This window comes from Haplochromis burtoni, unplaced genomic scaffold, assembly GCF_018398535.1.
Source record: "Haplochromis burtoni strain Fernald_Lab_line unplaced genomic scaffold, NCSU_Asbu1 Contig_29, whole genome shotgun sequence".
Lineage (NCBI taxonomy): Eukaryota > Metazoa > Chordata > Actinopteri > Cichliformes > Cichlidae > Haplochromis > Haplochromis burtoni.
The window spans coordinates 484387-507931 of record NW_024582390.1 but is presented as its reverse complement, the minus strand read 5'-3'; the positions used below and the strand labels follow the sequence as shown (position 1 = coordinate 507931).

At 37.1% G+C, this 23545-nt stretch overlaps 2 protein-coding genes across 5 annotated transcripts in view; both read left to right on the top strand.

Annotated features, from left to right (window-relative positions):
• The window catches only part of pofut2 (protein O-fucosyltransferase 2), a 7556-nt gene extending 4226 nt beyond the window's left edge, over positions 1-3330 (top strand). Inside the window, exons 9-10 of one of the 3 annotated variants that reach the window (XM_014332419.2) lie at positions 197-320; positions 1137-3330. In XM_014332419.2, the coding sequence (XP_014187905.1) occupies positions 197-320; positions 1137-1290 (278 nt within the window). In that variant the 3' untranslated portion in view covers positions 1291-3330. The other 2 variants (XM_005918359.2, XM_005918360.3) reach the window with 2 other exon arrangements.
• Positions 3331-4501: 1171 nt separating this feature from the next.
• Positions 4502-23545, top strand: part of abca12 (ATP-binding cassette, sub-family A (ABC1), member 12) — a 57526-nt gene continuing 38482 nt past the window's right edge. Inside the window, exons 1-26 of one of the 2 annotated variants that reach the window (XM_005918363.3) lie at positions 4502-4758; positions 5331-5411; positions 5534-5627; positions 7199-7334; positions 8071-8189; positions 8288-8355; positions 9023-9193; positions 9387-9580; positions 9870-9988; positions 10077-10180; positions 11103-11249; positions 11557-11723; positions 11918-12051; positions 12611-12741; positions 12926-13090; positions 13329-13537; positions 13788-13921; positions 14404-14512; positions 14947-17541; positions 18542-18654; positions 18898-18956; positions 19149-19297; positions 20389-20519; positions 20730-20872; positions 22174-22341; positions 22519-22733. In XM_005918363.3, the coding sequence (XP_005918425.1) occupies positions 5346-5411; positions 5534-5627; positions 7199-7334; positions 8071-8189; positions 8288-8355; positions 9023-9193; positions 9387-9580; positions 9870-9988; positions 10077-10180; positions 11103-11249; positions 11557-11723; positions 11918-12051; positions 12611-12741; positions 12926-13090; positions 13329-13537; positions 13788-13921; positions 14404-14512; positions 14947-17541; positions 18542-18654; positions 18898-18956; positions 19149-19297; positions 20389-20519; positions 20730-20872; positions 22174-22341; positions 22519-22733 (5840 nt within the window). In that variant the 5' untranslated portion in view covers positions 4502-4758; positions 5331-5345. Of the gene's footprint in view, positions 4759-5330; positions 5412-5533; positions 5628-7198; positions 7335-8070; positions 8190-8287; positions 8356-9022; positions 9194-9386; positions 9581-9869; positions 9989-10076; positions 10181-11102; positions 11250-11556; positions 11724-11917; positions 12052-12610; positions 12742-12925; positions 13091-13328; positions 13538-13787; positions 13922-14403; positions 14513-14946; positions 17542-18541; positions 18655-18897; positions 18957-19148; positions 19298-20388; positions 20520-20729; positions 20873-22173; positions 22342-22515; positions 22734-23545 lie in introns of both variants that reach the window. The other variant, XM_005918362.3, reaches the window with a different exon arrangement.

Below are 23545 nucleotides of genomic sequence, written 5' to 3'. Positions count from 1 at the left end.
TGTGTGTGTGTATATATATGTGTGTATATATATATAGTAATATTGTCCAGTAATACTCTGTGGTTTAAATTTCTGAGTATTTCTGTGAGTTTTCAATAAATATTTAAAGAACAGTGCGAACATTTAGTAGTAGTTTATCTAATAGATAGTATACTTATATGATTTTATTATACTTGTTAATCTGTAAAATTTGCAGAAATAAAGGAGCTGAAAAAGTTGTTGCCAGACATGGTGCGCTTTGAGCCATCCACAGAGGACCTCGAACTCTTTAAAGATGGAGGAGTTGCCATAATTGACCAGTGGATATGTGCCCATGCAAGGTATATTTAGTTTCACGGTTTTAATACAATCAGTATTTAATGCATTATTTGATAACATTTGTGATAGTAGTAGTAATAAGGCAGGTTATTTATTTCAAAAAATATAAAATTACACATATATGACATGAAAATTGGTTAATTTGTCATTCCAGTCATTACAATTTTTAACATTAATATAACATTATGGTAGTGTTATTTTAGCTCTGTAGAGGAGTATTGAGTGAGAAAATATAAATAGATGATACATTTTGAGTTTTCAAATTTGTGGTGTTGCATGTCTTTCTAAACCGAGCAGCCTCAGCAGCAAGCACATACAGCTAATGGTAAGTTTCAAGGGGGAAATGTCATTCAGCCATTACCTATACTAAAAGGTAAATGCTGTCACATAGTGGCCAAACACCTTTATCCTTGAATGTAATGCACATTAGCTTGAAACTTATGGTAAAGGTGTTGTGTAGTTCAAAGTTCCCATTATTGTTGTGTACGGCTGTTCTTTATGATTTTGCCAGTAAACTAATTTAAGCTAAATGTAAAAATATCCCAAACTTTTTTCCCTTTAAATTAGAGATAAAGGCACATTAATGTGCATCAGTTTAAAAATGTTTGTTTGATTATTGTGGAAATACTAGTTCTTTAACCTATGCCCAACAGAAAATAGCTTAGATATTTCGATAGCTTTATCACTTGTTCCTGCCCATGGAAAATATTTCAACTTGAAAAACTACTCACGGTGACTCATGCTGTTCTCACCGCATTGCGTAGTTTTCATGGACACCATCTTTCTTTGAATTTATATTTTTCTACATGTCTTTCCAGATTTTTTATTGGAACATCAGTTTCCACTTTCTCTTTCCGGATCCACGAAGAGAGGGAAATTCTGGGCTTTGACCCCAAAACTACATACAACCGTTTCTGTGGGGACACTGAGAAAGAATGTGAACAGCCCACGCACTGGAAAATTGTTTATTGATGTGACCATTAAGAGTTTGGTTAGACAAAGGCCAAATGCAGTGTTTGGAATCTTCAAGATATTTTAATAATTTTGTTGTTCATTTTTATTTACGTTTCATGGTTTCAGTGTTGTGCTGCCAGGTTTGAAAAGACCGCTCTTTTGGACTTTATGCTAAATAGGCAAAGAGAGGACTGCCAAACATGTAAACAGTATTAATTAAATTTTCAAAAAATAAAGCTGCTTACATTTTAGTTTTTTAGATTGTATACGTGCTATTTTTTGTTTTGTTTTTTAACTGTATTTTTAATTTGTATTTATATTCATGGCAATGGTGAACAGATTATCTTGTAATGGAACAAAGAGTATTAGACGGTGTATTCTCATTTTAAATCCAGTGGGGTTTTTGAGGGGAGTTTTTTGTTGTTGTTTTTTCTACAAATTGGTAATCAAAGGTTATACTGTGAATTAGATTAAGAAAACTTGCTTTTGTGAAGTGTCTTATCAAGAAGCACAATCAATTATGATTTTAGAAACACAAATACGTTTCACTTTTTTTTATACAGTATCTGCCCTTTCATAATATTGTCAGTATTGGAACGGTAGGAAATTAGAAAACAGAAGTCAAGCATTTTACTTTGTAAATACCACCATGATGAAGACGTTACAATGCCTAATTTTTCCAGCCTGATTTTTAAACCGCAAACTGTTTCCAAGCATACACGATGCAATCCTAATTTAAAGTACTACAGGGAGTGGTATTGGCATAACACAAAGAAGTCACACATAACTTGCCATCAAACTGGTACTGTACAAAAGACTTGCATGTTTTTTTCAAGGCACTTTTACCTATTACCTTCCACCCTGCCAGAAACCTACTAAAACTAAAATAAAATATTTTGTTATTTCAGAATCTGATTAATACCACCACATAATTCCAATTCTCTTCAACTATAATTAAGTTTCACCAGTACATATGTAAATGGAGATGTTTAATCAAGCTAGTTTACCGAATTACCTACAAATTGATTTTTTTCTGTAATTGTTCTGTTGTTTCAAAGAAACAAAAAGTGTTGCCACCCCTCACTTTTTGGGAAAATGAAAAAAAAGATGTATTGTCTTTTTGAAATATGTGTAAACATTTAGTTTATAAAGCAAAAAAACAAAACAAAAAAAACCCTTTATTATACCATTCTGTTGAGATTGAAAGTCAAGACTCTTACAGTCGTACTTCTCTCCCGATCTAATAGGTCAGTGTTAAGTGACTTAAACAAAAGACATTCCTCTGAAAACGGTCAGGTACAAAAACTGGACTGAAAACAAGAGACAAAGCAGCCAATATCCAAAGAAAACCTTTGAAAGATCTTTAAAATGACTGAAGAACTATTGTTCCAGACACTTTATTACAATAAAGTCTGTGTCCTTGAAGGAAAAATATAAAATAATGGCTTGCTCATGACTTTCACACAACATTGTCATGAAAACTAACTTTATATAGAGCAAAGTAAAAAACAAGAGTGTATTATACATCACTGGATTCCAGTAGCTAGTCGAATAAGCTTCCTGCGGTAAGACAGTACACTGCATAAAACAGCTGACATTTTTTTTCCAGCACACTGCAAGATCAGAAACCAGTATTGCTAGTCATATGTCACCTATGGCCTTGCTGGGCATAGGTGAAATGGCCCAACCCTATTCCTGCTGTCCATTGTTTCGCAGTTGTTGTTTTTATCAAACAATCAGGCTGAGTATGTAATACTCAGCCTGCATAACAAATGTTAGTACCATAAAAGAAAGACTGGGTGACAGTAAATTTCCGCTCATACTCTGAGTTAAAGATAGTGGAATGCACCATAATCTTCTTGATACATGCTCAATCATCCAGGTAAGGAAATCTCCAAAGTTGATTCTGTTCATCTGGACTTAGCGTTTTCAGAGGCAGAAACATTTCGTCACTTATCTCATCCCACTTCCTTCATCATAGAATAGAATAGTCATGGTCAATGGCCATGAGTACCACTCACAAAGAGTTGGAGAATGGCTGCAATCACAGCATTGTACGATGCCGAAAGATGCACCCTTAGGCCCCCTCCTCAATTCAGAGATGGTCTTTCCCTTTTCACGTAAATGGCCTCCTTGACTCCGCGCTCAAACCAGCGTTCCTCCTGTCCAGGATGTGTACATCCTCATCATTGAAAGAGTGTCCACTGGCCTGTAGGTGTAAAAGGACTGCAGAGTCCTGGCCTGACGAGGTAGCTCTTCTGTGTTGTGCCATCCACTTTGCCAGATGTTGTTTGATTTCCCTGATGTATAAATCCTGGCAATCCTCCTGGCACTTAACAGCGTACACTATATGTTTGTAAGTTTATAAGACTGGGGAAACCTGCAGTCAGCTGAGATTGAAGAAGTCACTTGGATGAGTGACGAAACGTTTCTCCCACTGAAAACGCTACGTCCAGATGAACAGAATCAACTTTTGGAGAATTCACCATAATGCAACAATGTCAATGTCAACATTTATTTTTCTCACAAGGTCTGTACAGGATGTTTGTACATTTGAAAGAAAGCTTCAGTCATATTATTCTTTTTGAAAATACAAGAACACAAGTGAAATATGAATGTGTAAGATCATTTTTATTCATATGTAATTTATTACAATTGGTGATTCAATATCATTTAATTGGACGGATCGTATTCCCTCTCAACATTATGTGGAAACAGTATTGTGTGTGAGTGCTAACTTTTCCCAATGGATCCCTCACACATATCATTGTGACTGTTCTCTGTGGAGACGTATACAGTAGCTCCTTGACAACACTAGATAATTAGGTGTATAATTTCATACCTTGTAGATTTAATAAGAGGTTTAACTTTCACTGGTTATAGAAACGAAAAGAAGGCATTTAAGGTCAATGCAACCTTTAAATTTAGGTTTTCTATTTATCATTTAGGGCAAAATACAGAAACATTAAAAAGAAAAAATACCAGTTCTAATTCCGTCATATGCTTCTCTAAGCAGCTCTGGTTTTTCTCTAAATCTATCAGCTGTGATTATCTGAGGTAGCTAGAATCTACTTAAATATTGTAGTAAGATAGGCACATAAAGCGTCCTCAAGTAACGCCCTTTCTTGTACCAGTGTATGCGATTTCTTGTTCTAAGAGATGCGGCCCATTTTTGTTGTTGTGGGCAGACAGGTGCAACAGGAGAACACGCCCTTTTTCATTCCAGATTTTCCTTTTCATACACGCAAGCACAAGACAAGCGACAGAGAGGTTGAGGTTGTCAGTATTGTTGTTGCTTTTACACTAACCGCGCTGGCATTCAGAGAGGGTTTTTTCCTACGTTTGAGCGTGGTCTTCTTCTGTCTTACTCCGGTGAACAACTGATGGAAAGGGCTTCCTGCTAGGAGCCATGCCCTCCCTGGCAAATCTGCGAGCGACACTCACATAACAAATAATTTGAGCTATTAAAAGGAAAGCGGCTGCGAGGTGAGTGCGCAGTGGACTATTTTTTAAGTGCCTATCTTAAATGAGCTAAACTCAATTACAACATTGATGTAATTTACATTTCTGTTATTTATTATTAGTTTAAACCTACCGTTTATTTCCGCAAGTTTGCGCTATAGACGTTAGCTACAGTTGATGAGACTTGTAGAAAAGAAGAAAAAACAAAACTGTCATATGATTTAAGTAACCTATATGTGAGCTACTTAATAAATACACTCTCACCAAGTTATATAATAGCTTTTTTTCGCACCTATCCTAAAATGTCAATGTGAATTTTGTCACTCTCTCTCCCTCTCTCTCTCTCCCTCTCACTTTATATATATATATATATATATATATATATATATATATATATATATATATATATAATATATATATATATATATTATATATATATATATATATATATATATACTATATATATATATATATATTTAAGATAGATAGATAGAGATATACTGGGATTCCATGATCCCAGTATATCTCTATATCTCATAATTTAATGGAATGAAAAATATCATTTTTAACTTTGTTTCCTTTTTTCCTTATTTTAGCCTCTTCCACCAGTGATGGCCTTCTTTCGCCAACTTCAACTTCTTCTCTGGAAGAATGGACTGGCTGTAATTAGACGGCCAGTGAGTGAGATTCAAAGAGTCCAAAATATCTAGTTAATTACCTAAGAATGAAAAAATGGCATTCTGCACATCCCTGAAATGAATATCATTACAAAGCTTTAAAATATGTTGTGTTTTTTCAGGTATGGTCCCTGACTCTGATCGCCTGGCCTTTGATCATCTTCATCATCCTTGCTGTGACCCGCCACCAGTTCCCTGCTGTTGTGAGGGAAACATGTAAGTGTAAAAAAAACAATTGCTGCTAATTCTGCAAACAAAATCAAGCCTTTTTTTTAACCTCATATTGAAAATGCACAGCCTGCCTATTCCACTGTAAGCGTCCCTTACAACAATCAAAAATATTTTTTAATGAGTAGAAGTTTTGTTTGGAAATATTAACTTACATTTTGCATTACTGGTGTTTTGTTTTTGTTGGGTTTTTTTATTTAACTTTTATTAGTTTTAAAGGGTACTCTTGAAACTTACCTTTCTGATAGTTATGTAAGTAATGACACAATATTAACTCGATTGGACCGCATTCTTTTGTTTGTCATCTTAAAGGTCAGCAGGTAAATACTTGGAGACATTCTAGTTTTGCAACCAAAGTAAACAAATGGACAACTAAATGCAAACATCAATGGTCCTTCAGATTTGAGCCTATCCCATCACTATTGACATGGTGTTTGTTCTGCTTTATCATTTAATGCCTACTGACATCACATTTACTCTGCTTTAGATTTGTGTGAAACTTTAAAAGGAGAGGCTTTTGAGATACCTTTGTTTTGCCACCTACAGCCTTTTTTAAATAACAAGGTTAATGGTTAACAGAGAGCCAGGTTCTCAAACAGCTTTCAGCCTAAAAAACCCCCACATGTAATCACAGCAACATTAAGAAATGGTATATCTAAATTTCAATAAAATCCTTAAAAAACCACAGGAATAACCTTCTTTCTCATGGTAATGTTCACCATGGGAAACAACACTTTTAGATGACTAGTTGATCCTGTCACATTTGGTGGTTCAGGCTTGATTGGCAGATTGGATTTGAAAGATATGTGAATTCACTTGAACTTTAATAACCCAGTGTTCAAACTTTTTAGTAAAACAGTCAAACCAATAGGACCTCTTCTTGCCCCTGAGATACCGTTTAGTGGGTATTTTATTTTATACCTGGTTGAAAGAGACACAGAGTCAGAATGCACCAAAATCTGACTGGTGTATAAACGTTTTTGGAGACAGCAAAGCAGTTCTCATTTTTAGTTTTAACTGCTACATGTTCCATATTTTTTAAGTAAAGTGGCTCCATATGTGATATTGTTCCTATAGAACTAGCGGTGTGACTATACGGAATATCTTTTAGTTCTGAAGGAAAAATGCACCTATGCAGTATGTTCTAGCTTTCAAAACTTGCACGTCATGGCAATCAATCAAAAATTACCTGATTAAACACAGGTCATTCTGAGTTAATCTTTGGATCTCTCTTTTTTGTCCGATACAATAGCTCAGATTGTTTTCTAACAAAGAAGGCAGAGGTTGGGCACCGGTCATGAAACCCATGTACAGTAATGCTGTAGATGCTTCTAACTATTCCAGGAACTTCTCAGACAGAGTGTTTGTAAAACTGTTTCTCAGTATCAGATATCCTATTGTCGTTCACATTATTATCTTGAATTGATGTCATTTTTAAGGCTTCTGAACTATCTGCATTTGCCAAATGCATGCAATTACGTACCTAGAAACAATTCTTAATGAATATGACATTTTCCAGTGTCATCACTACAGCAAAACCTTTATCATATCTCCTCTAGGTTATGTGGGTCCCCGAAACCTCCCCAGCACAGGCTTATTTCCTTTCCTCCAGACCCTCATGTGCAACACAGATAGCAGTTGCCATAACACATCTCGCCTGGTAGAACCAACAACATCAAAGTCGAGGAAAGCAAGGTACCTTCTTCGTCAGTATACTCAGTGTATATACAGTCTATGTATATAATCTGCAATCTAAGTGCTAAAACATATTTACAAATTGCATATTTACTGCAACTATGATTTAAGTCAATAACCCTTCATATATTATTGTTTAAAACTACATTTTGAACTCTGCTGACTTTAAATCACATGGTCCCTGTGTCTCAGAGGAGGGACGCACCTTAGGATTACAGCATCACGTGACATGATTAGTCAGTGTGTGATCATGAAAATTTGGCAACAACAGACTTTTCCCTGTGGAGGAAGGGAAGGATATTAACCCTTACCTATCACATTACACGTGCTAACAAATACCATTATCTGGAAGCTTCTTTGATTTAAATTCCCTGAACTGGAATGTCAATGGCTGCTAGAAGAACCTGTTTGTCTACTTCTTATCTACCAGTACATTTTACTTAGGCTTCATTTCAGGGAACAAGAATATTGTTCGGTTAGGTTTCTTTTCAGGGAATCAAAGTGTCATCGAGTTAAGCTTCATTGTATTGTAGAGTTAGGTTCTATTTCAGTGAATTGCAGTATTATAAATATGATTACTGTAATGCATGGTCAAAATCAAGCGCCTTAAACACAGAAACAAAAGGTATTTTTAATTTAAGACAGAAAGATGAAACCTTTAGTACTAAAAGGGTCCTAAATGCATCTAATAGAATATATTTACTACCTCACCTGCCCTGTTATACCTGTACCACAGGTCTGTGACAGAGAGTTCTCCACTGGAGAGTCTTGGTCAAGTGGGGGATTTTCTTAACCTTCTCTCCAACAACTTCACCAATGATCATGCAGAACTGTTTAAACTGCTGGACAATTTGGGTACGTTGCTCAACTAACATAATCACTTTGATTTAAATGGTTATCTAGTATTTATCAAAGTCCTGCAGTTTTTCACAATATCTTTTTGCTTTTTAAAGGCACATCTCACCATGGAAGTCCTAAAAATGCTCCTGTAACGACTTTCTTCAACAGTACCAAAGATCAGGTGGGTATTGTGGAGAAATAAAAGAAGATACAAGGGTTCTCAGTACTAGTACAGTTTGTATTAAGAGCTGATTGATAGCATCTTCAGTCAAGTTTGAAAATGATCCTGTAGGTCCTGTAGATCAGGGGTGCCCAATCCCGGTCCTCGAGAGCTACCGTCCTGCAGCTTTTAGATGCATCCTTGTTCCCACACACCTGAATCAAATGAATGGCTTGCTATCAGGCCTTTGCCAAACATGATGGCATGCTGAAGAGATCAAACCATTTGATTCAGCTGTGTTGGAGTAGGGATGCATCTAAAAGCTGCAGGATAGTAGCTCTCGAGGACCGGGATTGGGCACCCCTGCTGTAGATCATAGTCAAACCTCAAGCTTGCATTGCAGCAATGGCTACAAAACATGTACTGCATTTATTTACTAAGCACACTTATACTTATTTATGTTGTTACTAAACGTATACCCAGTCCAAGATTTGAAAGATAACTAGATAGATAGATAAATTTATGTGTCAAAAATATTCAGTTTCCCCTACAACCATGCTGCTGTTACTGACTAAATTTGGAGATAGTGCATTTACAATTTCTAATAATGTTGTGTTAGCAGACCAGTTGTATATTTGCTAGTAATAATAACAACAACATGCATTCACCTAAACTGCATTTCTTGCAGGAGAACCTGGATAACATGCTTGAGTCAGCCAACCTGTTAAAGAGGGCCATTTGCACCGTGACTCTGCCCATGCTGAACGAAAGCTCGCTAGATGTTTTCACCAATGCTGTGTTCACTTTCTGCAAGACCAATAACACAGTGTTCGAAGTCTCACTCTATACAGTCAATCAGGTATATTTTTGTGTTTGCACTTGATCCTATACATTTTGTGAAATATAGGCCCATGTATGTTAGGTTGGCTTTAGTCAGCACACTGCAATGACACTAACCAAATGTATTCTTTTCTATTTGTTTTGTGTTTAGTATTTTTTGTAATTGAATCTTGCTTTAGGAGGCTTAGATACTTTCTCTGTCTGGTTGTCAGATACTGGAAGAATGGATGCTGACCCAACCAGAGGAATTGATGGAGGTGGCATGGGTGACAGTGACATTCCTCAATCAGCTGCAAAATGACAGCTTGCTATGGGACCGTCTTCTAGCTCTTCCTCAGCTCTTTTCAGATGGTTCTGTTGACCAAATGCTGAGAACACTGGAAGACATACTCAAGCACCTACAGGGGTAAAGTATTTTCAGTGATGAAACAGTTTTTTAAAAAATAAATGAAGGTAGCGGAAGTAAGGGGTTAACGTAGTATGTCAGATTTTTTTAAAGAATGGAATGGCAAAATCAAACCATATTTAGTAAAAATAACATATCAGTACCTATTAGTGGTCCAAAAAAGCTTGAAAACTGGTGAATTCAGCTTAGAAGTACTCTTGATATTACCTTTCACTTTTTTAAACTATATTTCCAGTCCATACTATATTATGGACTTGAAGATTTAATGCTTCTGAAATTGTCTCTTTAGTGATGCATATACCATGGAGGAAGATTTCCCTGAGACCATTGGCCTGCTCTCCAAGTATGATTCATTTCTTGCTGAAGCCATCAGAGTGATCACCTATATCAATCATTGGCCTGGCAAAAGTAACTATGGACCATTAGCTTTACTGTAAATACTCTATGTATCACCCATGTCTGCTAATATCTGACTGTGTGCTTGAATTCTTCATAGATGTCACCATTCCCCTTGGAAAACTGGTCACAAATGACTCACTAGGAACAACGGTGAAATTCCTCGTAGAAAATGTTTTGGATTATGAGATACCACTGGATAAGGTATGCATTATCACGCAACAGTTCAGTAAACAGTACTATGCAAAGAAATAGCAATGCCACAGAAGGCAGTTCCTTTCATGTGAAAAAAGGTAATAGCAAAAGAGTTCTACATGTGCCTTTCAATACATTGCACATTAAATATTTCTAGTTATAAGGTTAAAAAAAGTCATCATCTCTTTCTTCAGGGTCATTAAGCTGGTCTTAGGAATTTTAATTCTAATAAGGAAGTCATTTATGCAACAACAACAGTTCCACAAAGAGGGTTGTGAGGGTTGTGTACGATTCATTTACACATTTACACAGACACATCCTGTTAAACTTTTACTTTCTTGTCTTTACTGAACAGTGGTAACTCATATGAAGAGATTTTACGTGAGAATGTCAGAGCAATGGTACAAATCCAAGTTCAGGAAAGTCATTTATTCAAACCACATATTTAAACCAACAACAAAATATTTTAACACAGTTAAGAAGCTTGCAGGGAGTAGTTGTCCACTCACTTTTACAAACACATATGAAGTACAACTGTTTTTCTCTTAGTAATTTGAATTTCTGGCTTTATTTTTAGCTGAAAGTCTGGTTATTCCAAAGTGCTCACAAAACATTTCCTGGAAACTGAATTTCACAATGGGAATTAGAAAACAAGATTCAAATGAGGAAAAACAGAGACATAAAATTTGCATGTAGAGCAAATAAACATTTTGATAAGTAATATAGTGACTGTATTTGTTTTTGCTCCTTAAAGTGATATTACTCTCTATCAGACCATACTATAGACAGAATATGCAACTATTAAGGATACTGCCTAACATTAGCTAAGTTAAAATTGTCTAAAGCATATTCCTGTTAAAGAACCCACTTAAAGCTAACATATATATTTACTTTTTTGGTTAACACTATCATCTCTCCATGACCATTGTAGGCTTTCGGCCTGATGTTGGACAAAGATCTGGTGCATTCTTATCTGTGTGATAACAGCAGCAACATCTTGTGGTCAGCAACAGCATGCAGCTCAGGAATTGTGGACAAGGTTCTAAGCATGATCAGCACAGAAAAGGTGGCAAGACAGGTAGGCTAATGTTATTAGCATTAACAGAGAGAATCACATATATAAGAAATAAAATTTTCTTTTAATTCCTTTTCCATTGTTTTGATTGTTTTTTAAAATTGTTCCATATGCTCCCAACTTGCGTTCCCAATGCGACTTACGATTAAGAGCATGCCAAATAATTATTTGATGACATTCGAAATGCTTTCGTGATAGTAAGAAGCAACCACATCTTCCAGTCCACACCTGCACAGAAACCTCAATGGTATTCAGTTGGCAGTGGCTTTACAATATAGATGTTTTAATGAGATTCATGTTTCGTTCCCAGGTTTTCCTGGCCTGGATTAAGGAGGTTGCTAAACATGACGTGCTCTTTGCCAGAGGACTGGTCTACAATCTGACTGGATATTTCTCTTCAGGAGAATCTGAAGCCTCCAACATCACAAGGACCAGGCGCAGCCCAGATACAGAACCACAAAACGCAGAGGAAGAGCTGTGAGTACAGTGTTTTCTCCAATTTAAATAATACTAGTAGAAAATCAATTGAAGCTAAAATGACTGTTCTTCTTACCTTTGATCTGAAGCTGATAAAACTTTCGGATTACTTATTTGTTCTGCTAGTTCTCCTGTGATTCTTGTAATTTTGATGTCTTGTGCTTTAAGCTGAGTCTTATCATTTGCTTTGTTAGGTTTCTGAACATCGGTCAGGCAGCATTGGAGCTTGTACAAAATGTGCCTGAGGTGAATACGGTTGTCCAGGGCATCCTCAGAACTGGTTATCAGTCCATGAAGCTAGCGTCAGAGACCATTGACATGCTAAAAGGTATGACAACAAAGCATCATGTCCATAGTGAGGTCTCACCTGTGAGAGCATTTATTTGAAAATTAACATTACGGTGAATGTTTCACTTTTATTTCCAGCACTATTAAAATGGCTTTCCAATCATTATTGGTGATTCTTATACATCCAACAGGGAAACATAAACTAAAATAAAAATAAAAGACATGGGCTGTAAGAATGTCAGGTTTAAAAAGAGAGCAGCATTTGAGAAATAGAGAAGCTTGTGCACTCAGCGGACATTTTGTTTTATCATCAGTTGCGTTACACAATACATACCAAAGACATGAATGGAAAAAGTTCACACCCTTTCTCATGGGACTGATGAAAGATGAAATGTTGAACCCAATAAGATTAGTTAGCCTGTGGGAAAGTACACACACACACAAAACAACAAAACAAGCAAAACTGGACAAAACAACACTTGTACTGTCTTTTGTAACTTAACAAAGTGTCTAAACTAGGAAAAGTTACTGATTTTATGGCCTAATCCAAAAACCAATTTTCTCACTGAGTTGAGTTTGGTTTGTTTCTGTCTTTGCAGACATTCTAGAAAATGCCCTGGAAGATGCTAATGACCTCCAAATGATTTATCATACGTTGCTGACAAACCAGTCCGAGTCACGCGCTTTGATGGACCGTGTCCTCAACAGTGTGATGGAAGTAGTTATGAAGGTATGTAGGATTTATGTTGACTAACCTTAACTTTTAGCCTGTGAACAGGTTCTGTGTCAAAATCTGGCATCTTACACATGTGATCTCCGCTGTCAGTTGAGCTTTTTATTGTCACTTCATACATTAAGTATCTCCCTCAAGGCTTCCGCAGTAAATCAGATGATGTGTTGTTCTGTTTTACCAGGTGATGTCAACTGAGGATGTAAAATGTGAAGAAGTTCTGGCTTCCTTGGACTGGCTGTTATCCATCAATAGCATAAAAACTGAAGTATGGAAAGCACTGATCTGCCCCAACAACGGGAATCTGCAACAAGCTTTGCTGATGGACTGGGAGGACTTGATTAAAAAGGTAAAAATATATTTTATGTGCAACTTGTGGTCTAAAAAAATGCTATATTATGTAATAATTTTTTACTACATTATAAAAAATAAACTTACTCAAGTGAAAAGCAACAGATTCTTAACAAGGAAGGCTTAATCCTATAAATTAAAAAGTATAAATATGTTTTTTTAAGGATTTATTAATTTATTTTGCTTTAACTGTTTAAAGAAACAATTTCTTATATCGTTCATATTATAATCCCCAGGGACAAGATCTGTACTCCATCCTAACAGGCGAAGCAGATTTCAACATAACACTTCCCATGATTCTGTCTGAGTGGCACGAGCTGTATGAGGAGAGCTTGGAGTTTGCTGAGATTTTGACCGAAATGACAGAAAAGCTGGATGAAGAATACTGGATGAACTGGATACCCGACAACAACACCCAGTTTGTTTCTGGAGCTGTTCAAAACAGGTCTTGACAAAGTGTTCATTTTCTACTTGGATAACAACATAGCATAACAAACTTAGCACATAAGAAACAGGCCTAACATACGGGGGTTCTTTTGGTAACTAGATTTAAGTTTGATAAGACTGTGCAGATTTTCCCACTTTAGTAAATGTAATAGAAGAAAACAGATTTCAGATAATGTGCACAATGCTTTACAAGGTGTGTGTTATTACTTTACTGACTCAGACATGTTGTGATTTTTCTTTGCTTATAGTCTTGTGTGGTTTATGATCAGTCTTGGTGAAAGAATTGAAAATAGTGATCAGTGGCCACCGGTAAAGGACTACTTCCACATTGCTTACTGGATTTTGAACTACCACCCTGATGTCACCACTCAGCCAGCAAACTGTGAGTTCCTCTTCTCTTCTCTTCTCTTCTCTTCTCTTCTCTTCTCTTCTCTTCTCTTCTCTTCTCTTCTCTTCTCTGAACTGAACTGAACTGAAAACTAACAATATACAAATATCATACAAATATATCTAAATACTGAAGAAGCTTGAACTGAAGCTTCTTCAGTTCAAAGTGAAGAAGCTTCTCAGATGAGAGGTGAAACGTCTTCAAGCAACTTAAAGAAGTGCAGACGCTTTTCTTTGCAAGGTCCTTTGACTACGATGACCTGGATGACTGAGAACCTTCACAGACATATTTTTAGACAATATGTGACTACTAAACTGTGTTCAACAAAAGAAAGGATTAAAGTTGTATTTTATTATAATTCTACAAATCAAAGGAGCTCAGTTACAAAATATATTTATTTAATATACGTGTAAAAGCCTGTTAATCCGGTTTGTTCCAGTCAATGCAGCTAATTCCTAGCATGTGTTGCTTTGTAGGTTCTTTGAACAAGAACTTAGCCCTTCATTGTGACACTGGTTTCAACTGGCCACACTTTGTTCAAGCAATGACTCAGGCTCTGATGTCACCAAGTGATGCCCTTGTGAAGTAAGTGACAAAGATTTTTTAGTTTTGATTGAAATATACATGGAAATTTTATGCTTTAGAATTGAAGCATGTCTTCTGCTTTTTAAAAACATAATAATCAGTGTAGATAAAGAGATACGCTGTTCTGTTACCGTATGTTTGTTAAATAAGTAGCTACAGTGAGCTGCCTGTTTAACAAGCCAACAGGAATTGCTGTCGCACTGCCTTTTTGTAACTAGTAGCCTACAAAAAATGTTTTCTTAATGCGTGCTAGCATAACATGTTTGTCAGCACTTTAGTTTGATTACCATGTTTTTTGTAGTGACAACAACATTTCGTATTACAGTTAAATAGAAACGCTCAATTCTCTCTGTCATTTTTAATGTTACACATGCATTGCTTTCAGGACTTTATAAAGTTGGCATGTTCTGTTTTACTCTTCTGTTTCTCTGTAGCTGGCTCAAAGGATCTGTGAATCTACTGCAACATGTGTATGGTGAAATCTATACAAATGAGACAGCTGTATATTTGAAACAGGAAATCAAAGGAGGTGATGCCCTCTCTAATTACCTGATTAATCTGATGTATAACCTGGATGAATTCCTCAGTACAATCTCCAAGCTTCCCAATCAAAACATCACTAACCCAGCTACAATGACTCTAAACATTCATGCCCTGTTAGAGTCCACGGGTTTGTCATCACTTGTTCCTCTGCTCAGCCAAGAGTCTCCGCTTAATGCCTCCACAATCCTTGCTGTAGCCTCCAAACTTGGCAGGTTAAACCAGCATATTTTTACCTTCAATGAAACAGACCCAACCTTGCCTGAACTGGAAAAGCTGATAAGGGAGTTCCTCTCTTTGGAGGGTAACCTCACATTGTATCTCCCAAATATCATGGGACACACTCTGCTTACCTATTCTGATTACTTCCATTCTGATGAAGTGGACAGTCTCATAAAAGCAATTGAGCCTTTCACCAACCAGACCTCAGTGGGTTTTGTAAAAGCCATCATCAGTGCTGTGGAGCAGTTCAAGACAGTGATGGACTCTCCAAATGGTGACCCAACTGAGATCATTCTTGGGTACGTCCGTCAGATTCAAGAGTTTGTGGTTTCCCTCTATAGGCTACGAAAAATTGAACATGTCGTGTTACCAAATGCCCAGTACAGCACGGCTCAAGTCACTGACCTCCACTTGCTTTCCATGGACTTTCTCAACCTCCTCACACCTGAGAGCCTGCAGAACCTCACTCAGGCTGGACCAGATGCTGCCCAGGACATCGTTATCCAGAAATTTGTAGCATTCCTGCCAAAGGAAATCCAAAGTGATGCTGCTCAGTTTCTTCAGGATTTCAAGGCTCTGCAGAGTAATATAACCAAATGCGCAGCAGGCGAGGACTGTCTGGCTGGATTTTCAGAAATCTCTAAATTTCTGGATCAGATATTAGACATGATGTTCACAGCCAATGGGACTGTCACCATCAAAATTGGTCCATTTGGTTTGGGGGATAAAGAATATGAAAACATAGCTTCCTTGGTTTTCTCATTGCTCCTGTCACCAAATGATACTGCCGCTCTGGAAACATTCAAGCAGACCCTCCAATTCATCAAAGTGGTCATGAATACACCAAATGTTACCGTGTCCGATGTCCAGAATGCCCTTACACAGACAAACCTAACCATTGAGGACCTAAATGCTATTGCCGAGCTAGCTGGAGCTTCCAACATAAATAAACTCATGTCAAATATAATCGGGATTGCAAATGTTGAGAGCTGTTTTGAACCCCAGAATGACATCATGGTAACAACAAAGTGTGTTACGGGACTCATAGATATGTTCAGCAGCTTTCTGACACAGGTACCTTCTCTCCATAACAACACAGACATCCTCTCCCTCATCCCTGTAATTGTCAATAAGACTATCAATGACTTCACCCAAGTTAACTTCAACTCCGGTCCTAACATGGTTCTTGTAGACAGCTTGAATCTCACCCTAACTAATATCAAGATGAGCCTAGACCAGAGCCACCTAAACACTCCAGAGATCATGAATGAAATAGAAGTGGTAGAGGGTCTGATACAGTTGATTGCCGACATGCAGCCAGTAAACACCTCCCAAATGACGGACCCTGTGCAAGTCCAGACAGTATATCTGAAGCTTATAGAATGGTACTTGAAACGGCTGGAAAACATCACCAGCGATAGTGCAACCGCAGAGCTCCTTCATCCTTTCTTTTCCATCACACAAATGCAAGTGGCATTACAGCTAGCACAGACAAATTTCTCTTTGTTTGTTAGTGACAAGGTCCAGTTCCTAATAAACAGCCTCCAAGGCCCAATAGATGGCACCGTTGTGACTGAAACTGGCCAGACAGCAATTGAGATTCTTCAGCATCTGTTGGACTTAATAGAGGTCAACCTTGAGTCATGGAATAACACTGAAGGCTCTGAACAGCACTTCGATGCAACCATTCTGCATTCCATGGCGCTCCAAATTAAGCAGTACCTTGGTCTCATTGAGAAGTGGATGACAGAGCCCGATGCCGCATTGCTCCTTAGCAGTATGATCCAATGGAAAAACTCCACCATTGCCACCCCTGTGACAGATCTCCAATACATCCTGCAGACAGTGGAAAATTTTCTCAGTGATGATCAGCTGGCCTACCTTTCCATAATAAACAATATCACAGAGTCTCTAAGCAAAGCTGTGATGGTGGCAGAGCAACAAGGCCTACAGGATGAAAGCTTCATAGCTGCCATTGTAGAAGTAGTGCAACATGTTATACAGATCCCAAACATTACTGTTATCCCACTGTCACAGCAAGATTTTCTGGAAATTGTCCAAGAGTCAGTAAATCTCATTGTCCAACGAAACATGAGCTTTGCTTCAGCTAAAAACATCTCCATCGTCATCCTGGAGAAAGTTGAGAGAATCATCCAACAAACTGTACCAGAAATGGTTGCAGAATACATGCTTGGCTCACTCAAGTTTGTAAAAACATATTTTGAGACCATCTCTGAAGCCAATGGACAAGACAGCCTGAATCAGATGTGAGTTTCGCTACTTTACTGTACACAATTACCATAATTTTGTAACAGAAGGGGCTCGAATGAGTACTCTTTAACAAATATGAATCATTTCAAAATAGCTTTAAGAATAGGGATTGCTTTAAAATAATGCCTCACAAAAACGAATATATGATGTATTAAATGTAATAAAGCATTAGATCAGGGGTGTCAAACTCAAATACACAATGGGCCAAAATTCAAGACTGGAACAAAGTTGCGGGCTAACGTTAATATTTATTGAAAAAAAAATCTTCCTCCAGATATAAGAATGAATCTTTTCTTATGGACTTAAATAAGTTTTGCTGGAAAACTGAATATGGGACAAGCAAAGCTTAATACTAAACAATATATATATTAACTGTATAATACCAGTAGGCCAGCTCTAATAATAATTTGGTATGGCTTCGCGGGCCAAATGTAATTAGGCTGCGGGCCAAATTTGGCCCGCGGGCCAGAGTTTGACACCTATGCATTAGATGAACTAAAAGCATGCTTTTGATTTACTATAAAAAATAAACAAGTGCAGTAAGTATCACTTTGCTTTTCCAGCACCCAAAATTGCTTCAAATTAAAGTTCTTAATATATTTTTAGCTGCAACAGATGTTTTAGTCTATTTTTACTCTACAAAAGTAGTCTGTAGTAATACTCTGCTTTCAACCTATTGCAGTTCTCTCTGAAATTTAACAAATCTGATGTTTAATTTTTCTAAGGAAAATTTATAGGTCTAATTGTAGTTTAGATCTTGTCCAAAAGTTCTCTCTTATATTTTATTTTTATTTTTGTCAAATAAAAAGGTTATTTTAGGTACTAGGGATTTTACATGTACTTCTAATCCTTATTAATGCTCTGAGATAAAAAATAAATAAATTAACAGAATGATTGCATGCATGCAGTTCTATTCTATGCAATCATTAGAGAACACAAAGAACATTTGATACGACTTGTTAAGATCTGAAATGTTGATTTGCTTTGTTTCCTAAGAATTTTCAATGAAATGAAGACGCTGCAGAGCCTCCTGTCACAGCAATCCCCAGTCCAGCCCTACATTTCTGCCCTCATTAACATCACTCAGGTTATCTTGGAGTATGGCCAAGGCAAGTCAGCTTCTTAATACCACTGTAGGTGGACTGCATGTTAAATCCTGATGAAATCTGATTGAGTGGAGGTCATATTGTGCACTTCATCATTCCGGCATTTATGCCAAAAAGCCTAAGAACAAGAGTAGATCAAAGTACCACAATGCTTCTGATATATGTTGTAAGAGTTGGTCGTTCTGCTTGCAGTTCCACATCCATGAGGCCTGATGTGTGAGCACATTTTTTTTTTGATGATTTCAGGTAACATGAACCTCTGGGCAGGCTTTGAAAATGCATCAGCACAACAAATCATTCAGCAGGTAAAATGTCTGCACTTTTATTTTTATTTTATTATATGTCCGGTAAAATTAGTTGAACGTACATTTATATATTGAAAACATAACATCTAAAAGTGTTCAATTTAAAAATGACATTTAATTAATAATAATTTTATTAATAATAAAAACATCTCACGGGACTGCACACTTATTGTTGACACTTTTTATTATTAGTTGGGCAAACTTGTGAGCATGTTTTGGCCACTGGTTGCGGAAGGCACTGGCTCACATATGACTGCTCCATCCCTGGAGGCTTTTACTCAACTTGTTCCAGTCCTGGAGACCATATTAACTGGGAATGCAGACCAAGACATATGGAACAAGTAAGTGTAATTATCAGTGTAATGGTAACAATCCAAATGGCTTGTTGTTATACAGCAGTTTGATATTAAATTGCATACCTGATCTGTGTAGGAACTAATTTTGTTTTACAGTTGTAAAAAAAGTTTACATACACTCATCATGGGCATAAATTTCATGGCACTTTCATGGCTTTTAATGATTTCTTTGAACTGTTGCTTTTCCAGAGTGTAACGATTGTACTGTGTACATTCTTATCCTTTTGATAAGAATCTTTGATTAACTTTGAAAAACAGGAATTGGGTGCACAAGATTGAATAAATATATATTTATTTCTATTGTCCATTTAACCCCAGTAATATTTTTGTTAAATGTGCCTTGGGAAGTTGCACCTCAACCAAATTTTAGTAGCAATCAATAAGCTTCTGGTCATAATTCTGGCTGGATATTTAACCACCCATCTTGGCAGAATTGGCAGAGTTCATTCAAATTGATGGCAGCAGCCTAACGTTATCCTGTTTTATTCATTCCAAAAACAATTTTTTTGTTTGACATCATTCAACTTTTGGAGCATCCACTCAAAGATTTTGAAGGTAGTCCTCCTTCTTCATTATTCCATCTGTTTTGTTTAATGTATCAGTAGCAAAAACCCCATGATCCTATCACCAATATGCTTGAAAGCTGATAAAGATTTCTTAGGTTAGAAAACCTTTCTTTTACTACTCCAAACCCATTTAATGTTGGGGTGTCCAAATAGCTTGTGTGACCATAAAACATTTCTTTAGAAAGCATTTGACTTTTTCATTTGGGCAGCAACAGATTTCAAGATGTGTCAGTCCATGGCAATATAAATCTGGCTTCACTGTGGATAGTGATGCTGGCATTGCTGTGGTTTCCAGTTCATGGCAGCCTTGAGTATTGGGGGTTTCCAGATTGATCTTTGAATCTGCACTTGTTTATATATGTAACAGTTCAAAGAAATCATTAAAAGCCCCAAATTACCCTGATGCCCACGATAATTTGACAGTAATTGTAACTTGCTTCACAGTAAAGACTGCCGCTCTGTTCTGTGATTACCCTAAACCATACCTAATATGTTACTAATTTGTTACAGGCTTGAACAGATGCTGGGAACCCTGTTGTCCACCCTTGAAGGAACAGAGTTATTGGACAATTTAATGTCTGTTATCCCACAGTTTGAAAAAATGGTTGGAACTTTAGTGGAGAACATCCAAGCTGGAAATGGTGAGAATGTTAAGGAAGAACATATAGTGCCAGCTTTACTTTTATTTACTTGTTCTTTAGACACAACTTATGACTAATGCAGCACATGCCAAGTAAGAGATAGTCATTTCCTGATATGTCTGCCACTTTTACTAATGTGCTGTATTGCTGCTGTTTTGTTTTGTTTTTTCAAAACTTGTGGGTCAAGCCATTTTGTCTTCTTCTTTTCAGTGATGATACAAAGCCTTCAAATTCCCATCCTGAACCTGATGAGAGAAGCTGCACAGTCTTTGAACAACACTCATTACAATTTTTCTGAAGTCCTGGAAAAATTTCAGGTTGCCATTGAAAGCACAGTGCGGGCGGCTCAGCAGGTCAGTGTTCTTGAAAGAATGCTTTTTAGACTTGCTGTATCATTCGTGCAAGTGTCTCCCTAGTCATCTGCCGGTATCTCATTTATGGAAATGTTTGCATGTGTATGTGTGTGCGTAATTGCACACAGCAATGTCTGTCTTCCTTCCTTCATCCTTGACAGAAGTTAAAACAGTGAGGCTGTGAGGTTTTTCTCTCTCTCTCGCTTCTTCTCTGTTCCACTTCTCTGCATCAGAATTTGTTGAGTTATTTAACTTTCGTCAGATTTAGACAGATGTAGACAGACAAGATTCTGATGCGATGACGCAGAAAACATTTAGCTATGGCTAACATCAGGGTAGAGTTGTTGACTATATATATAAGCTTTGATATTTTTTCTTTTGTTATTTATGCCAGGTAGGCGTTATATAGTCTTGCTGAACCACAAAATAACACACACAATAACAACTTGTCAGCGTATGACCCCCAAACTCGACTTCTAAGTCTTATAGTATATACTGGCCAGTTGATAATATCAACATATTTTGCCTAATCCAAGATACCTGTATCAGAATTAGTCTTTTTCAAAATGTTTTTTCAGCCTTGACTGAGAGATATTTGAAACACATAACTTGATTCATTGCAGGACAACTACTGTTGCGCTTGTTTGCAATGTGCTGCTCTCTTAAACTGGTGTGGCAGTAATGACTTGCCTTTTGAAAGCTGTATGTATATACTGATATCACTTAAATATCTATTGAGTTAATATGTTGATATAGCATTTCTAGCAGCTCTGTAAGCTTACTTAAATTAGTAGACTAAAATAAGCTAAAAGGGTAGTTTAACTTAATGTAACTTGAAAACAGCTAACAAGGAGAGAGGATACCTTTATCCATAGGTAACATCTCAAAAGCTCACAAATTGACATAAATTACAAACCATAAAATCACAAGATTATATTAAGCACATCTGCTGCTGACTTATTGACTGTACAGAAAGCAGTATGTGTGTGTTGTTAATGCTTTCCTGGCATCAGTGCATATTTATGTATTCATATCATGTTAATTCCTGAAAATGCTACTGTTAGATTTGTTATTATAGCCTACCTTAACATTAATCCCTGTAATAGACTTTCGACGTGACAGAAACAGTTGCTGCTTTGTAAATACATTTTTTAAAAGAGCAGCTTGCTTGTGGGTGTGTACCAGTCTATTAAAAGTGAAAATATCTGTGTGAGACTTCTGACCTTTTCCTCGTCTTAGTAACTGAACAGGTTTTTTCAGTGCTTATGAAACACGTGACACATGTTTTTGTTTTGTTATAGGCTAATGGCACCTTGGAGTGCAGTGAAGTTCTCAAAGTTTGGGAGACAGTCAGTGAGGCAGCAGGGTTAAGCCCTAACACCATGGCTGTGTGGTGCAACATCAGCCTGAAGCCTGTTTTGGAGGCCTATGCTTCCGCACAGAATCTCTACTCCCAAATAAACATGAGTGTAAGTGTAAAAATGTCAAATTAAGTACTACTTAATTTCACTTGATAGTAAAATATATACCGCATTCACACTTGCAAGTACAATTAACAGTTTTACCACTTGGGGTCAGTGTTGACGCACGGAGAAAGTTGCTGATTGCTAATGGTCCCTCTCTGCTCTATGTTGTCTTTAAAGCAGATGATCATGGGACCAACCAATGTGAGCGACACAGCTGCTAGGATTGTAGAAACTGTAAAGTCACTCTACCAAGTCAACATTAACAACGTAATTGTGATAAATCAGTTGGTCATGAATTTCTCCAACCACCTCTCAATGCTGGTAGAGCAGTCTATGAGTCCTGAGGAACAGCTTTACTGGCAAAACCAGCTCCAAGACATGCAGTTGCAAAACAGGTGAGCTACAGTCAGATAATTTCACTGCTATGTGCAGTGACCATGGTTTGCTATGTTTTAGAGGAAATGTTTTTTATGGTCAAAATGGTCAATCCATCGAATCACTAAGTGACTGTTGATGAGACATCACATCTAGCTGCATTTAGACTTTCAAAACTTACTTGAGGAGCAAACTGTTTTTATGACCACAGCAAGCATGAGGAATGAGAATCGTGTCATAGTTTTAAGAGTAATCCAAGCCTTCAGTAGATCACAATCGCAAGACACAATCATAACAAAATGTCGTACAGCCACGTTAGAAACTCCCTGAACATGGTATCTGAATGTGGAAATATTCTTTACATTCCCACTAAATTCTGTTAACAGTCAATTTAATTTTTATAAAGAACCACAGAAAATGACTCACCTATAGTATACATGAACTCACCATGAACTTGCCACTCCATTTGGTATAACAGCATTATCCACGATGCTCCAGTCAAACCAATTTGATTCATACGTAATTACACAAGGATGTGAAGTGATCACATTTGCATTGAACTTGATTAATTTAATGCAAGCTTGCCTGAAAACTGGCAGGCTTGCACAGATAGCGGCTTAACTACAATTCAGCTAGCCGAGACATCCTCTTAAAATTGATTTCCCTTTATATGCCAGCTGCTATAATGAGACCAGCGTGGTGATAAGGATCACATTTTGCATATCGCAGGGAATCAGTCAGGTCTTACTACATAAGTCATAGATCAGTGATCACAGTGGAAACACTCTACAGTCTTTTTCATCAAAGATGAAATGGGAAAAGGCTGATGAAG